Source organism: Saccharomyces paradoxus, chromosome XVI (assembly GCF_002079055.1).
Source record: "Saccharomyces paradoxus chromosome XVI, complete sequence".
In the NCBI taxonomy this organism is placed as follows: domain Eukaryota; kingdom Fungi; phylum Ascomycota; class Saccharomycetes; order Saccharomycetales; family Saccharomycetaceae; genus Saccharomyces; species Saccharomyces paradoxus.
Genome location: NC_047502.1, coordinates 416,456 through 434,165, shown reverse-complemented (window position 1 = coordinate 434,165; position 17,710 = coordinate 416,456). Strand labels below are relative to the sequence as shown.

The 17,710-nt window shown below is 39.4% G+C and overlaps 7 protein-coding genes and 1 non-coding gene across 8 annotated transcripts; 4 read left to right on the top strand and 4 right to left on the bottom strand.

The window, feature by feature from the left end:
• Positions 1-89: 89 nt before the first annotated feature.
• On the bottom strand, positions 90-995 carry LEE1 (Lee1p; the record flags this gene model as incomplete). Its single annotated transcript, XM_033913817.1, has 1 exon — positions 90-995. One exon carries the CDS (start codon positions 993-995, stop codon positions 90-92), a length of 906 nt encoding a protein of 301 aa, XP_033769708.1.
• Positions 996-1,732: 737 nt separating this feature from the next.
• LGE1 (Lge1p) lies at positions 1,733-2,725 on the top strand (the record flags this gene model as incomplete). The annotated part of the gene is made up of 1 exon (XM_033913816.1): positions 1,733-2,725. The coding sequence occupies one exon, from the start codon at positions 1,733-1,735 to the stop codon at positions 2,723-2,725; it is 993 nt and encodes a 330-aa protein (XP_033769707.1).
• Positions 2,726-3,665: 940 nt separating this feature from the next.
• On the top strand, positions 3,666-4,820 carry SUR1 (mannosylinositol phosphorylceramide synthase catalytic subunit SUR1; the record flags this gene model as incomplete). Its single annotated transcript, XM_033913815.1, has 1 exon — positions 3,666-4,820. The coding sequence occupies one exon, from the start codon at positions 3,666-3,668 to the stop codon at positions 4,818-4,820; it is 1,155 nt and encodes a 384-aa protein (XP_033769706.1).
• A 1,488-nt stretch (positions 4,821-6,308) lies between these two features.
• On the top strand, positions 6,309-10,844 carry PDR12 (ATP-binding cassette multidrug transporter PDR12; the record flags this gene model as incomplete). Its single annotated transcript, XM_033913814.1, has 1 exon — positions 6,309-10,844. One exon carries the CDS (start codon positions 6,309-6,311, stop codon positions 10,842-10,844), a length of 4,536 nt encoding a protein of 1,511 aa, XP_033769705.1.
• An 807-nt stretch (positions 10,845-11,651) lies between these two features.
• GRX5 (monothiol glutaredoxin GRX5) lies at positions 11,652-12,098 on the bottom strand (the record flags this gene model as incomplete). The annotated part of the gene is made up of 1 exon (XM_033913813.1): positions 11,652-12,098. The coding sequence occupies one exon, from the start codon at positions 12,096-12,098 to the stop codon at positions 11,652-11,654; it is 447 nt and encodes a 148-aa protein (XP_033769704.1).
• A 1,368-nt stretch (positions 12,099-13,466) lies between these two features.
• SPAR_Ptrna4C lies at positions 13,467-13,538 on the top strand. The gene has a single exon. It is a non-coding gene; the product is annotated as a tRNA-Cys (tRNA).
• Positions 13,539-13,670: 132 nt separating this feature from the next.
• Positions 13,671-14,912, bottom strand: MFM1 (Mfm1p; the record flags this gene model as incomplete). Its single annotated transcript, XM_033913812.1, has 1 exon — positions 13,671-14,912. One exon carries the CDS (start codon positions 14,910-14,912, stop codon positions 13,671-13,673), a length of 1,242 nt encoding a protein of 413 aa, XP_033769703.1.
• A 417-nt stretch (positions 14,913-15,329) lies between these two features.
• On the bottom strand, positions 15,330-16,832 carry ALD6 (aldehyde dehydrogenase (NADP(+)) ALD6; the record flags this gene model as incomplete). The annotated part of the gene is made up of 1 exon (XM_033913811.1): positions 15,330-16,832. One exon carries the CDS (start codon positions 16,830-16,832, stop codon positions 15,330-15,332), a length of 1,503 nt encoding a protein of 500 aa, XP_033769702.1.
• Positions 16,833-17,710: the final 878 nt, after the last annotated feature.

Sequence of the window (17,710 nt, the reverse complement as noted above, 5' to 3'; positions counted from 1 at the left end):
TGTTCTTATTTTACGGATTTTCGGGTGAGATGTTGAGTGGTCCGGTATATTAATGCTGGAACTGGAAAAACCTATGGATGGGCGGCTTTTTATTCGTGACAGTATCTTGAATTGAAGTTGTGAATTAGCAGTTCTTCAATTTCATTGTCAGATTCCTCTTGAATTGCAGGACCTGTACGATGTCTTAGATTCTGGTTCACACTGGGGTTCGATAACGTAGTTTGGCCTTGCTCTTGCCAAATGTTAGAGGAAGATGAAGATACGGGAGAATAGGCATTAAGGTTGGAGTTATTATAATTATAGTTGATGTACGAAGAAGAAGACGAGGGGGGAGAAAAGAACTCGGTATTTAAGGCCTCTGGACTTTTCTGAGGGGAAGACATTAGGTATTGCGAGGAAAAATAGTTTGCGTTCGAGGCAGAATTAGAGAATTCTGTTTGCGCAGACAGAGGAGGAGACATGTAAGTGGAAAAAGAGGCCGATCTAGCATGGGATAAGTAGTTATTCTGCGAAGGGGGAGTAATTTCGATAGGCTCTCTACTATTCATTTTGAACCCATTTGGTAACACATGAGCATTAACACACTTGTTACCGAATTTACAGTTGCCCTTTGCAAAATATTTGCAAGGTAAATTATTCGCAGAACTGATGATGTCTGGAGAATGAGAAAAAGGACAAGACGAGCCAGCTTGGCAATTGCCCATCTTGAAAAATTTGCATGGCACGTGAGAGTAGTCTTTCTGCTGTTGAGAATTATTCTTCGTTATCAGCAAATGCTCCATAATAATTTTTTGTTGATGCGACGAGAAGGGCAGTTGATTAGCGGCATTATAATTTTTTGACAAATTCACGGTAGCATTGTTATTGTTAAAAGACCTTGGTATGTTCTGGAAATCCTGAATCTGCGGTGCGAACATTTCGCCTGCTGATTGGGAGCTTCTTCTTGCGTTACTGCCTGGATGATTCGATACCGACATGTTCTCAAAAGCATCCATTTTTTTAGCGAATAACAGTGTTAACAATGATAATAATAGTTGTAGTAATAATTATGATAGTGCTAGATAATGAAATCGAGATTTCGTAGCAATAAGGGGAAGGCGAAAAAGAAGAAATTATAATTATTCTAAGATGACGGCACAAGAGAAAAGGGAAAAGAGTAGCTGCTAAGAGATCCTGTTTTTATAATGCCAGGAGTAAAAGAAGCCTTGAGATTAGAAGATCATCACCATATTTTGTAATAATGACTTTTGATTGAGATATAGGGGAAGAACTACACGAAGTACCGAAATTCAAAACTTAAAATTTTCAAGATAAGCGCGAAAGTACATAATACAAAATAAAAAGATAAAGGTAGAAGTAGAATCATACTGTGGGTACCTTAATGATAAGAATACCGTACCACAACATGTTATTCTCCACATCATTTTATTACTAACACTGCCACACCGTACACCTCATATAGGAAACGGCCTGCACCTTTTCTTTTATCCCTCATCACACTGTGGCGGGCCTGTATAACGAGCTCTTTCACCTTGGCGTTTTAAGGGGCGGGGCAAGCGTGGCGGGGACTTCCGCCGTTCCGAATTGACGAAAAGACACTATGTACGGAGTGTTACCCTTCGGTGCACTTTTTTCTCATTTTCATCAGAGGGAATGAATGAACTGCGGTGAAAGGAAAGAATACCACGTTAATTACGAAGCATGTGAAGTGACCAAAAACCTGCAATGAAGTATGAGCGGATACACGGGAAATAACTATAGCAGATACTCATCCACTTCTCCGAGACAAAGAGGGAGTTATCACCAAGCGAGGCGAAGTAGGGGTGGAGCAGCCGGATCGTATTACAGAGGCGCTAATGCGTCTTATGGCGCGAGATACAACGGCGACTATGAGCAACTGCCTCAAGAGGGAGACTTAAGACAGTCCGGAGCATACTATCGAAACGGGTACACAGATACAAGGCCGTACTATTCGGCTAATAGCAGACATTATCAAGCACAACCTCCTAGGTACAACAGCAATTCAAATTCATACCACATACCGCATCGTGGCAGTAGCCAAGATGTGAACGGTAGGACCACGAGTGGCTCGCAAGATGATAGTGACGAAAAGCGACTTAAATCCAGATACCAAAACATGCAGGCGGACTATCCGCGCCAACAACCGATGAGCGTTGGTAGCAGCATCAGCAGAAGTGGCAGCAGTGGGAACAGCAGCACCAGCAGCAGCAACGGGCTTCCGCCACCACCCTCAGTATCGTCTGTAACCAATAATAGACCATATCACAGTAGTGCATACCCTTATCCCGGCAGTCACAATTACAATAATTACCATCACCGTGAGACGCCTCCACCTCCCCCATCGAATGGCTATCATGGAAAGGGTTACCCAGCGCACATTTCAGAAAAGAGAAGTAACAGCAACGGCTCTGGCAGCACCGTAGCCAAGAAGAAAAGGATAGTAGATATGAAAGACTCCCCCTTTATTTACTTGACGGATTTTGATAAGAACATCAAAAAGACAAACAATATTGAAAGTGAATGTGAAAAAGCAAGAGATGTTTTCAAGGAAAGCGATTCCATCGATTCTGCTTTGGAAGAACTAAACCTAAAAGTCAATTCTAATGAACTAGAATTACGACTCCTAAATAACCAGTGTGACAAGCACGCACTAAATATCCAACTTACCCAAGAAAAACTGGACTCATTGTTGTTGATGCAGTAGGGTGCACTGTGCCTATAAATAGATAGACTACGTAAACTCAAGGGTCGGAGAAAAAATTGGAAAAGGAAATTATAAAATAGTAAGTAGCGTTTTGATTTTATATCTCGAGGAAAAGGTACCACTCAGAATGAGACCTCATTAGGTAAAGAGCCAAGAAGCGAGACTACGAAAATGAAGAAACTGCGAAACTGTAAAAATACGTGTCAGCCATCTGTCCATTGGAATCATTTATCCACTTGCTTCATTCTTCCTTTGTGAAAAGCGCAGCATTGTGTGTTAGGCTCTTCCTCTCCTCGCCACGTGCTCCCACAATACCCACCCACACCACACACGTTCTGTCTTGCTTTTCCCCCGCATTATTACTATCCCCGAACTATCTCACTTCTAAATTCGCGTCGCGTCGCGCCGCGTCATTATAATCGACCCACGCTAGCTGCGTCCCTTCTCTTGCTCCCGGCCACAACAACTCCTCCGAGATAAAAACCAATCTTTTGCTAAGCCATCTTTTTCTTTTTTTTCTTTTTCTTCTTACCTCGTTATTATCGCCTTCCTCAACTTCCTTAGCCAAGCCTTTCAGCGGTGCTTTTTTTATCTCACGTCCACTGCCAATTTCCACATTTTCTTCCCCTCTTGCTATATATAAAGTTTTTCTACTTGGAAAAAAATGATTAGAGGAGCAAAGAGGCATAGGGAGGAGGCTTACGCAGGTATTTTTTGTATTCTACATTTTTTTAGTATAGTTAAATAAAAGGCTCCAACATTCCCGTTACATTTTGCTTCGCATGTTTTATATCCTTTAACCTGCTGTAATATTCACCACCGGTTTCAAATAAACATACAAACAAACAAACAAACAAACAAACAATAAATCGGAAAACATTTTTCATTGTCGCGTATTTGCTTTACTCTATTGTTCTGATTTTCTTCTGCTGCACTCACGATGAGAAAAGAATTAAAATACCTTATCTGCTTTAACATACTCCTGTTATTATCTATAATATACTACACGTTTGATTTGCTAACGTTGTGTATCGATGATACTTTCAAAGATGCCATACTTGAGGAGGACTTGAATCCACCATCAGATGCTCCTCCAAAGCCTCAACTAATACCCAAGATTATACATCAGACTTATAAAACTGAAGACATTCCTGAACACTGGAAAGAGGGTAGACAAAAGTGTCTTGACCTACATCCAGATTACAAGTACATCCTCTGGACAGACGAGATGGCCTACGAGTTTATAAAGGAAGAATACCCTTGGTTCTTAGATACTTTTGAAAACTACAAATACCCCATAGAGCGTGCCGATGCCATCCGTTACTTTATCCTATCCCATTATGGTGGTGTATACATCGATTTAGATGATGGTTGTGAAAGGAAACTGGACCCTCTATTAGCTTTCCCAGCTTTCTTAAGAAAAACTTCACCTCTAGGCGTGTCGAACGACGTCATGGGTTCCGTGCCTAGACATCCCTTCTTTTTAAAGGCTTTGAAGTCTCTGAAACACTACGACAAATACTGGTTCATCCCTTATATGACCATTATGGGGTCCACTGGTCCTTTGTTTTTAAGTGTCATTTGGAAGCAATACAAAAGATGGGGCATACCTACCAACGGGACGATAAGAATCCTACAACCTGCTTACTACAAGATGCATACTTATTCGTTTTTTTCCATTACTAAAGGTTCTTCATGGCATTTAGACGATGCAAAGTTGATGAAAGCGCTGGAAAACCACATCTTGTCCTGTGTCGTCACTGGATTCATCTTTGGTTTCTTCATCCTATATGGTGAGTTTACATTTTATTGCTGGTTGTGTTCTAAGAATTTCAGCAATCTAACCAAAAATTGGAAGCTGAACTCTTTAAAAGTAAAAATTGTCACAATTTTAAATTCATTAGGCTTAAAGCTCAAGTTGAGCAAAAGTACCAGTGATGCTGCTAGTGCCACTTTGCTGGCAAGGCAGCAGAAACGACTAAGGAAGGATTCCAATACAAACATAGTATTACTAAAATCTTCAAGGAAAAATGATGTTTACGACCTAGAAAAGAACGATTCTTCTAAGTATACACAAGGAAATAACAGCTCGTAAGAAAATGTTATGAATCTAACAATTCATACCAGACTTCATATTCCAACTTGCGGCCAAAAAAAAAAGGAAAAGAAACAGAATGGAAAACTTAAAAAATTGCTACGAATCTCTGGCAGCCTAAAAAACTAGTCTTGCACTTCGCAAGACCGGGGAGCGCTATTTGTTCTCGGTTCTTGCGACATAACGAACTTTATGGGCACGTGTAGCATACTCTTTGTTCCTCGTCATTTCTTTTTCGCATGCTCCCTATTTCATGTTATATTTTACGACCCCAGCATCAACATAATCATTTTTCAAACCAGATCTGTTTTCTTACTGTGATATTACTCTATATACTACGATATCTTCGTTTTGCATTTTACATTTAACTTTTATATATATAAATATAATCCAAAAGAATATAAACACCTATTCACGACAAACACTAGGATAACAACCGTAAATGGGCGGCGCTCCGGTCATTACCAGAGGGCGCTTTTGCGCGCGCCTTATCTCATAAACATCAGCACAGATTAAGAATGTTCCCTTGTATCTATTGCAGAGGCTAATAGCCGCTCAAAGAGTGCCATTTACTTTTCCGGGTTTCGGTTTGGCTTTTTATTGTTTGGTTTGTTTGGTTTAGACTTCCCAGCGCCTGACTGCGGTTTACCTCATCAGGACCTCCGTGCCGAAAAATGGACCTTGTATCATTTTGACGATAACGGCCAGTACGCCAAAGATGGCACTATTTACTAGCCGGGTCGACTTTGCTGACCTCTTTTACCATTGATAGTAGACGGTTCTTAAACTCAGGCACCTATTAATAAGATAATTGTGCGAATGCGCGCTTTTTTCGCCGCTCACGGTTCCTAACCTGGTCCCTTACCAGCCGGTCCCTTGTTCATTTTACCGCATTCATCTCGCAGGGTAACCAAAACCCTGCCTCAGGGCACCTTGGCAATGGTTCATCTTTCTTTTTATGGCTCATCAGACTGACACCCTGCATCCGTTAAGAGCCGATTCGCCGGAATTTCTCAATTTTTTTCCGTAGGGTATTTGGATCTGCTTCTTTTTCGATCTTTCGGGCTATGGCTCATACAAAGCATACACTACAGCCGGTTTTTCTTTCACTTTTTTAGCCACGTCCACCACATGGATGCGGTATCACATTTTCTCGACACGGTTCTTATGATTATTCCTCACCTTTAGACGATTCTATCCTGAATGGAATGTAAATCATATAAATATATCAACAAATCCAACTTTCTTAAGAATCATGCTACAAACTATTTCTCTCCTTTGATGTTTATATTTCACCTTATAGAAGAGAAACTAATAACGATAATAGTATAACAATAGGATAATCTGAAAAATAATTGGGAATTTTAAACAGTATAATTCTCTAGTTAATATATCCTTTTGCTTTTTTCCCCTCTGTTTGCCCAATACTAATTCCCATTTCAAAAAAAAAAGTTTACAGATTTATTGTTATTGTTCTTATTAAAAAAAATGTCTTCGACTGACGAACATATTGAGAAGGACATTTCGTCGAGATCGAACCATGATGATGATTATGCTAATTCGGTACAGTCATACGCTGCCTCAGAAGGTCAAGTTGATAATGAGGATTTGGCAGCTACTTCCCAGCTATCCCGTCACCTTTCAAACATTCTTTCCAATGAAGAAGGTATTGAAAGATTGGAATCTATGGCAAGAGTCATTTCGCGTAAGACAAAGAAGGAAATGGACTCATTTGAAATTAATGACTTAGATTTTGATTTGCGTTCCCTATTACACTATTTAAGATCTCGCCAGCTAGAACAGGGAATTGAACCTGGTGATTCTGGTATTGCCTTCAAGAACCTAACAGCAGTTGGTGTTGATGCCTCTGCTGCATATGGGCCTAGTGTTGGAGAGATGTTTAGAGATATTTCCAATATACCGGCACATCTAATGAGTAAATTTACGAAGAAATCTGATGTCCCATTGAGGAATATTATTCAAAACTGTACGGGTGTCGTTGAATCTGGTGAAATGTTATTCGTTGTTGGTAGGCCAGGTGCAGGATGCTCCACTTTCCTAAAATGTCTATCTGGTGAAACTTCAGAATTAGTTGATGTACAAGGTGAATTTTCCTATGATGGTTTGGATCAAAGCGAAATGATGTCCAAGTATAAAGGTTACGTTATTTACTGTCCCGAGTTAGATTTCCATTTCCCAAAAATCACTGTGAAGGAGACAATCGATTTTGCCCTAAAATGTAAGACTCCTCGTGTTAGAATTGACAAAATGACCAGAAAACAATACGTTGATAACATCAGAGATATGTGGTGCACCGTTTTCGGTCTAAGACACACATATGCTACCAAAGTCGGTAACGATTTCGTGAGAGGTGTCTCTGGTGGTGAACGTAAGCGTGTTTCCTTGGTTGAAGCTCAGGCAATGAATGCCTCCATCTACTCTTGGGATAACGCCACAAGAGGTTTAGATGCTTCTACTGCTTTAGAGTTTGCTCAAGCCATTAGAACGGCTACAAATATGGTAAACAACTCGGCTATTGTTGCCATTTACCAAGCTGGTGAAAATATTTATGAATTATTTGATAAAACTACTGTTTTATATAACGGTAGACAAATTTACTTCGGTCCTGCTGATAAAGCCGTTGGATATTTCCAAAGAATGGGTTGGGTTAAACCCAACAGAATGACGTCTGCAGAATTTTTAACATCTGTTACCGTCGATTTTGAAAATAGAACATTGGATATTAAACCCGGTTATGAAGATAAAGTTCCAAAATCTAGTGCAGAGTTTGAGGAATACTGGTTAAATTCTGAAGATTATCAGGAACTTTTAAGATCTTATGATGACTACCAAAGTAGACACCCCGTCAATGAAACAAGAGATAGACTGGACGTGGCCAAGAAACAAAGATTGCAACAAGGTCAGAGAGAAAACTCTCAATATGTTGTCAATTATTGGACCCAAGTCTACTACTGTATGATTCGTGGTTTTCAAAGAGTTAAGGGTGATTCCACGTATACCAAGGTCTATTTAAGTTCTTTTTTGATTAAAGCTTTGATTATCGGTTCTATGTTCCATAGAATTGATGATAAAAGCCAATCTACTACCGCGGGTGCTTATTCTCGTGGTGGTATGTTATTCTACGTCCTGTTGTTCGCTTCTGTTACTTCCTTGGCTGAAATTGGTAACTCTTTCTCTAGTAGACCGGTCATAGTTAAACACAAATCATATTCTATGTACCACTTGTCTGCTGAATCGTTACAAGAGATCATTACTGAATTTCCTACTAAGTTTGTCGCTATTGTGGTGTTATGTTTAATTACCTACTGGATTCCATTCATGAAATATGAGGCTGGTGCTTTCTTCCAATATATTTTATATCTACTGACTGTGCAACAGTGTACTTCTTTCATTTTCAAGTTTGTTGCCACTATGAGTAAATCTGGTGTCGATGCTCATGCTGTCGGTGGTTTATGGGTCCTGATGCTTTGTGTGTATGCTGGTTTTGTCTTGCCAATTGGTGAAATGCATCATTGGATTAGATGGATTCATTTTATTAATCCTTTAACTTACGCTTTTGAAAGTTTAGTTTCCACTGAATTCCATCATAGAGAAATGTTGTGTAGCGCTTTGGTGCCATCTGGTCCAGGTTACGAAGGTATTTCTATTGCTAATCAAGTGTGCGATGCTCCTGGTGCAGTTAAGGGTAACTTATATGTTAGCGGTGACTCTTATATCTTACACCAATACCATTTCGCATATAAGCACGCCTGGAGAAATTGGGGTGTGAACATTGTGTGGACCTTTGGTTATATTGTATTCAATGTTATCTTGTCAGAATATTTGAAACCTGTTGAAGGAGGTGGTGATTTGCTGTTATTTAAGAGAGGTCACATGCCAGAGTTGGGTACTGAAAATGCGGATGCAAAAACCGCTTCTAGAGAAGAAATGATGGAGGCTTTGAACGGTCCAAATGTCGATTTAGAAAAGGTCATTGCAGAAAAGGATGTTTTCACCTGGAATCATTTGGACTACACTATTCCGTACGACGGAGCTACAAGAAAATTATTGTCAGATGTTTTTGGTTACGTTAAGCCTGGTAAGATGACTGCCTTGATGGGTGAATCTGGTGCTGGTAAAACTACTTTGTTAAATGTTTTAGCTCAAAGAATCAACATGGGTGTCATTACCGGTGATATGTTAGTCAATGCCAAGCCCTTGCCTGCTTCTTTCAACAGATCATGTGGTTACGTTGCACAAGCCGATAATCATATGGCCGAATTATCCGTTAGAGAATCCTTGAGATTTGCGGCTGAGTTAAGACAGCAAAGCTCTGTTCCATTAGAGGAGAAATACGAATACGTCGAAAAAATTATCACATTACTAGGTATGCAAAACTACGCTGAAGCCTTAGTTGGTAAGACTGGTAGAGGTTTAAACGTTGAACAAAGGAAAAAGCTATCTATTGGTGTTGAACTGGTTGCTAAACCATCATTACTATTGTTTTTGGATGAGCCTACTTCCGGTCTGGACTCCCAGTCTGCTTGGTCTATTGTTCAGTTTATGAGAGCATTGGCTGATTCTGGTCAATCGATTTTGTGTACTATTCATCAACCTTCTGCTACCTTGTTTGAACAGTTTGATAGATTATTATTGTTAAAGAAAGGTGGTAAAATGGTTTACTTTGGCGATATTGGTCCAAATTCTGGAACCTTATTGAAGTATTTTGAACGTCAATCTGGTATGAAGTGTGGTGTTTCTGAGAATCCAGCAGAATATATTTTGAACTGTATTGGTGCCGGTGCCACCGCTAGTGTTAACTCTGATTGGCATGACTTATGGCTTGCTTCCCCCGAATGTGCCGCTGCAAGGGAAGAAGTTGAAGAATTACATCGTACTTTACCTGGTAGAGCTGTCAATGATGATCCTGAATTAGCTACAAGGTTTGCTGCCAGTTACATGACTCAGATCAAATGTGTTTTACGTAGAACAGCTTTACAATTCTGGAGATCGCCTGTCTATATCAGGGCCAAGTTTTTTGAATGTGTTGCCTGTGCTTTGTTCGTTGGTTTATCATATGTCGGTGTAAATCACTCTGTTGGTGGTGCCGTTGAGGCATTTTCGTCTATCTTCATGTTATTATTGATTGCTCTGGCTATGATCAATCAACTGCACGTTTTCGCTTATGATAGTAGAGAATTGTATGAGGTCAGGGAAGCTGCTTCGAACACTTTCCATTGGAGCGTCTTATTATTATGTCATGCTGCTGTCGAAAACTTTTGGTCTACGCTCTGTCAATTTATGTGTTTCATTTGTTATTACTGGCCAGCTCAATTCAGTGGACGTGCATCTCATGCAGGTTTCTTCTTCTTCTTCTACGTTTTAATTTTCCCATTATATTTTGTCACGTATGGTCTATGCATTTTGTACATGTCTCCTGATGTACCTTCTGCTTCTATGATTAATTCCAACTTATTCGCTGCTATGTTGCTGTTCTGTGGTATTTTACAACCAAGAGAGAAAATGCCTGCCTTCTGGAGAAGATTGATGTACAATGTATCACCATTCACCTACGTGGTTCAAGCATTGGTTACACCGTTAGTTCACAACAAGAAGGTTGTTTGTAACCCCCATGAATACAACATCATGGACCCACCAAGCGGGCAAACTTGCGGTGAGTTTTTATCCACTTACATGGACAATAATACGGGTTATTTGGTAAATCCAACTGCTACCCAAAACTGTCAATATTGTCCATATACTGTTCAAGATCAGGTTGTGGAGAAATACAATGTCAAATGGGATCACAGGTGGAGAAACTTTGGTTTTATGTGGGCCTATATTTGCTTCAATATCGCCGCTATGTTGGTCTGCTACTATGTTGTAAGAGTTAAGGTTTGGTCCTTGAAGTCTGTTTTGAATTTCAAGAAATGGTTTAATGGACCAAGAAAGGAAAGACATGAAAAAGATACCAACATTTTCCAAACAGTTCCAGGTGACGAAAGTAAAATCACAAAGAAATAGACAAGCAAGCAAAAATATGTTTGTATTTCGTGGTTCGACAGTTAATTTTTATTTTTATTCTATTTTCAAAACTTTGGCGTCCTTTAACATCATTTCTTTATCTTCACATTTGTTTTTACTTTTCATCACTATTTTTAGAAAATTTTACACTAATATTTTATGTATAGAATCATTATAATTATTTAATATATTAATTATTAATACCATTTAAAAGAAAGCAATTTCATTTCAATTTTCTGCCTGCAAATGAGCGGTTTCGATGGCCCAATTACGTGTTTATTGTATTGTGTCTATATTATCCGCAAGGGGAAGCTTGGCTTGTTAACTAGCATATTTGAATAATCTCTCAGAATAGTATAAAAATTAAGTATACTTTTTACACGAGAAAAAAAAGGGAAAAAAGCGAACTGATATTAGTGCCGACAGGACCAAAGGTCGAGGAGAATACCAACAACAACCCCAGCGATTATTTACAGCGTCTTTGCCACGCTGGATCGGAATGCAAGATATGATTATGTCGTATTAAGCTAACATTTTTGATCTAATTTTATACGGGGGATATTAACCATATTCATAATTCTCATTTCTTTGTTTTATGAAGCCAATTCATTTGGCGAACAAAGAAAGGGGTTTGTAAATAGAGCATCCGTTATTTACAAGTCTAAAGGCATGAGAATACACTATAAATCTTCAAAAAATAGCAAATGTATATGCATATATAAATATGGATCGTAAAGGTATATTATACCTACGAGTATCAAAGTATTCGGCGAGCAACCTTCTATTGTTCTTCCAACTATAGCAAGATCAATTGTCTTTGACTTCTTCTTCAGGTATCAACGCCTGCGCCTCTTCAAGCAAATCGGCCAATTCGCCAGAGCGTGCCATACTTGTAATTACGTCACAGCCACCTATGAATTCCTTATTTACATATAACTGTGGAATAGTAGGCCATTCTGAAAATTCTTTGATACCTTCACGTAGTTCTGGGTCTTCTAAAACATTATAAGCCGCAAATTTGGCCGGGTCGACGCCTTGGTTTCCTAATAATCCAATAGTTGCCCTGGAAAATCCACATTTGGGAAATTCAGGAGTACCCTTCATAAAAAGAACCACGGGAGCCGATTCGATGGCATCTTCAATAGCTTTTCTTATCTCTGTGCTCAAAAACATCCGAGTTTGGAGACGAAGAAGAGTCTTAGTCCTGAGAATGGGCGAAAATGACCTTATAGGATTGAATTTTGGGAGAAACATCGTTTGTGTTCTTCAAATTTTTCCTAAGCTTAAAAAGGGAAACAGATACTTCTGCGATTCTTGATATATATTAAAAGAGTAGCCCAACTTTACGTTACTTTGGGACTAGAACTCATTTGTCATCAATACTTTATTCTTCGCTTCCTAAAAGTAGTATATTCTGGTCGGGTAACATGTATTTAACAAGGTCAGATCATCTCAGTAACAAATGGCGCTTTACTATCTTCACAATATAAGTTATCTCTTTTCAAGTACATCAAACATCATATACTCATGAGAATTGGGTGAATAATTAGATAATTGTTGGGATTCCATTGTTACTAAAGGCTATAATATTAGGTATACAGAATATACTAGAAGTTCTCCTCGAGGATATAGGAATCCACAAAAGGGAATCGATAGTTCTTTATAGTGTTATTACTTTATCTTCTTTTCTTCTATACGTTGTCATTCATTATCATATTACATTATCAATCCTTGCATTTCAGCTTCCATTAGATTGGATGACTATTTCTCAATCTTTATGCCATCCTCTTGCACCGCATGTGATAATATAATACTAAATAGATGATATTAGAATTTCATTCCAACAACTCAATATATAGTGTGATTAGTCCCTGACGTATTAACAATCTGTACTTTTAATACAAAGGAGGATACTTTCAACTCTTTGACCACAAGAAAAGGTTGACGTGGCGATACAGCATACTTATTGCTCTCACTTTGTTCGTAGTGTCCTAACTACTATTTCCGTTAAATAAACCAAAGGCATCTTCTTAGCTAAATTATGAGTCATTTACTTCTTCAGTGATCATACTGAGCACCATGTTGTGATAGGAAGAGATGCAGTTCTCTTCCTTTATAATAACTAGATATCTGAAACCTTCGGTCCTTTAAGATATTGATTACTATATTTCAAGAGAAATCTGGGTATTGCTACAATTGGCAATCGGGTAGACGCGGTAGGGTACAAAATAACAATTGATGGAGAACCACAGTTGGGTGGCATATAGGAAACAAAAACATGTCAATGGTTCAGATCTGAGCTCTACTAAATCCCTGAAATATGAAACACGTACGAAACAATTGTTCCGAAACAGACAAGATTGAGTATACTAGGCAACCTACTTGCCTAAGATGAACCAAACCAACCAAACGTATAAATACCTGAACAATTAGTTTAGATCCGAGATTCCGCGCTTCCACCCTTTAGTTAGATTCAGATCTTATATAGATTATATAGGATAAGTAACATTCTGTGAATCACGATAATAATAAGTCTGACAACAAGTTACTCTCCTAAACGACTTTAGGATTGTCAAGACATCCGGTATTACTCGAGCCCGTAATACAACATATACAGCAAAAGCTCGTATGGCGCAGTGGTAGCGCAGCAGATTGCAAATCTGTTGGTCCTTAGTTCGATCCTGAGTGCGAGCTTTATTTTTTTGTTTTTAGAAGTTTCAACAAAGTAGAAATATTTAAATCCACCTGTACAGCTCTATATATTTAAAGTAGTGGAGGTTGTCCTTATTCATTTAATGCGTATTAAAGGTTGAGTTTTTGAGGTAACTATTTTTTCAACGGTTCGTGAATGGATTCTGTTTTTATTTTGCTCAATAATGTCATACGTTGTAATTTATGCAAGTGCCTGACACCTTTTGCATAAAGCCAAACGGCAGATATTAACCCCAAGATGGTGACAGTTAAATAAGCGTAATTGCTTTCTTCTATGAAACTTTCCAGATTCATACCGTAGATGGAACCCAGGAACAGAGCGCCTCCCAATGAAAGCATTCCTATAGCATATCGTATCCCTAACAGCATCAATTCGTTTCTATTTGAATCTAGGATGATATTAATGATTTCTTCCGTGGTTTTCACATCAGATATGGCACTTTCGCTTTTTTGAACTATTTCATCGACATAATTATGATATGTTTCAAGAAGCATTTCGATTTCGGTGTGATCATCTTGAACTCTAATTTTGCCCGCCTTCTTGTCCGTCAAATACATATCACAAAGTACATCGTCTTGCTCTAATAAATCATCCAGCATATCTCTAACTAGAACAGCTTTTTTATTGAAGCTGCTCAATTTTTTGTTCTGGCCTAATAGGAACCTTAATTTGTCTCTCGTTATGCTAAATTCCAGATCTTGGAGTACCCCTTTGCATATGGTTAGCAGCACCTTCATTTCACTAGTAAGGTTAGATAACGCCGAAATGAAGATTGTTTCTAAAGCTCTGAATTCATAAGGGAGTGGATCGCTATTTAGCTCACTTGTTTCTTGATTCTTTAGTCTCAATTTCATATCGTTTATAAAATCCTTGTGAGCTTCTGAGTTCAAAGTTATTCCACTACCAGTTGAATCAAAGATAATAACCATGTCAGGTTTTATTAAGGCTTTCACAGTAAGTAAACTGATTAGTATAGAATTTTCTCGTACGAGCAGACTAGGGACTAAGTCGTTTTTTCTTGATTTTTCGATTTTACGTAGATCTCTGGGTAATAAGCCATGCTTTGAAACTAGATCCTCACGTTTTATCTCTACTAATGGGGATTTGGCTCGCCCAGTTGAGTCTAGCAAAGTACATCGTATTGTCCCTGATCCATACCCGTAGAGCATGTTGTTTCTTTGAATCAGATTTTTCTGTAGCAGCATTGCCGCCGTATTGGCGGGATCCACCTTGGGTGTTTGTCTAGAGAAGTCATAAGAAGAGAACGATGAACCGAAAAGTCTTATTGTTGGAGGGAGAATGCTATTGTATGATTTCTGATGGCAAAATGGCAGTATCCGGGAGAATGCTCTCATATGTGCGTTCACCTTGATTGGAATTGATTCGCAGTGTTGACGTTAGATTAGTTCGATGAGCTTTTTGTATTTTGAATGAAACAAGGCTTTTGTATTGAGATTTTTTGAACCTTTTTTTAATCCCAAAAGCGGTCCACGGTAGTTTTTTTCTCGTTGTCTGTCTATTGTACGCCAACTGGAGATATAAAATTAAATGCAAGAATATTTCATCTGGGGTCATGAAAAAGGCACACCGTCTTCCTCTTTTCTCATGGTTTACTATCGCTCAAAAGTGAGAAGTGAAATAAACGATTCTTTTTATTAAAGTATAATAAAACCTAAATTTTTTTTAATTTATATATTTATTTATGACGAAAGACCAAGTGTTTTTTATATGAAAGTTTGTGTATATGACGAAGAGAAATGCAGATTGGTACATTACAACTTAATTCTGACAGCTTTTACTTCGGTGTATGCATGGTAGACTTCTTCACCCATTTCTCTACCGTAACCAGATTGCTTAACACCACCGAATGGAACTCTGGAGTCGAAATCGTTGTATGTGTTGATCCAGACAGTACCAGCCTTCAACATCTTTGCTACCTTCAAACCTGTGCTCAAAGATTCTGTTTCAATACCGGAACCTAGACCGAATTCGGAGCTGTTGGCCATTTCGACACCTTCTTCCAAAGTCTTGAACTTTGCGACGGTAACAACCGGACCAAAAATTTCTTCCTTTACAATTCTCATGTCTTCTTTGACGTCGTAGAAAACGGTTGGTCTGATGAAATAACCCTTGTCACCAACTTTTTCACCACCAGTTAAGATCTTGGCGCCTTCTTTCTTACCGATATCGATGTAGTTCATGATTGTGTCGAATTGTTGACGATTGGTGATAGCACCTTGGAAGTTAGCCTTGTCAAATGGATTACCAACTTTGATTTCAGTTTCCAAGTAGGCCTTGAAAGCAGCCAATAGTTCGTCGTAAATACCTTCTTGAACGTAAATTCTGGAACCAGAAGAACAAATTTGACCGGCGTTCTTGAAGATACCGTTAACTAGATTTGGTAAAGTCTTCTTGATGTCAGCATCGTCAAAGACCAAATGGGCAGACTTACCACCTAGTTCCAAAGTGATTTTCTTCAAGTTAGATTCAGAAGAATCGACAGCGACACTCTTACCGACTTCGGTGGAACCAGTAAAGGCCAATTTTCTGATTCTTGGGTCGTTTGTCAAAGCAGCACCAACAGTTCTACCAGGACCTGGAACGATGTTGACGACACCAGCTGGAATTCCAACCTTCTTACACAAGGAAGCAAAGTATAGGGCATTCAAAGGTGTGACGGCAGCGGGTTTCAAGATACAGACGTTACCCATAGCCAAGGCTGGGGCAATCTTCCAGGTCAACATCATAATTGGGAAGTTCCATGGGATAATTTGACCACAGACACCGATTGGCTCTAAAGTGGTGAAATTCATGTAGCCGTCACCGGTGTTGATAGTTCTACCATTGATTTTGTCGGCATAAGCGGCAGCATCTCTCAGACAGTTGATGGCAATGGTAACATCACCACGGGCCAGGGCCAAAGTTTTACCATTGTCCAAGGCTTCGATGGAGGAGGCCAAATCAATTTGGCTTTCTAGTTCATCGGCCAACTTGCTCAGCAGACGGCCTCTTTCTCTTGGATCTTGAGTAGCCCATTCAGTGTCGTGGAAGGCGCGGTCGGCACATTCGATAGCATATTCTACATCTTCAGTGGTGGCAGAAGAGACCTCACAGATAGTAGTTTCAGTGGAAGGGTCTTCGACGGGGTAGGTCTTGCCGTCTTGAGCCTTCATAAACTTGTTGTTGATGAACAAACCAGTTGGTTGCTCGTATGTCAAACCGTTTGGAAGTGTGATCCTGACTGGTTCAGCAGTGTCAAATTGTAGCTTAGTCATTGTATTCTTATTGTATGTGTTTGTGTGTATAAAGGATGTTCCTTGATGTTTTTTTTATCCTATAGAACAAGATAATTAAGAGAATGAACACTTCGAATGGAATATAATCAAAGTATCTACTATATTTATATATAATCTCAAGAACTTGTTAAACACGGTAGTTTCGACCTCGAACGGTGTTTCGATGTGTTCCTCGACCGTTAAATCGCTGTTAGAGCTGACTAACAAGATTGCTTGTCTTGAACCCCCTCACCCACCGAATTTATTACGAATTCGCCCACATGGTCGGTGCTATACCGAACATGTTGCGTATACAGTTTTTCCCAAGAGGAGATCTAAATGTTACATACGTTCCCGATGCCCAAAAGGTTAAAGCTAAAGCGATATAGAAGCCGGATGCATATCTTTTCACACGTCCGCGGCGCGCCCACCCTCTTTTTTTTCTTTCTAGTTTCTCTTTGGTCGTTTTCTTTTGTCGGCTGCTTTATTCCCGTGGGGATGAGGCGAGCGCCGTTTTGGCTTGGATACGCCATATGCAACAATGACGTCTCTGTGCTGGCCATGCCCCTCATTTATGTCGAAAAACGGGCCAGTGCCCCTCTTTTCTGCGGCCCGGGCAAGAGGAGACCTCATCAGCCACGGCCAACGCGCTGCCTATTACCACAATGGCCGTTCGATCTTTTACATAATCCAACTCTCTAGTGCCCTTGCGTGAGGGGCAGTGTCGTATGCGATGGCAGTTCCTGGCCTGATACGTGTGGTATGTTTGTCCGTTAGTGTCCGCGGAAAGTTGTGTATATGGTTTTGGTTCCCACCCGGAGTTATATGTATTTGAGTACCCTGACTGGAAAGGCAGCGGTCTTAAGTTCCATTGAATA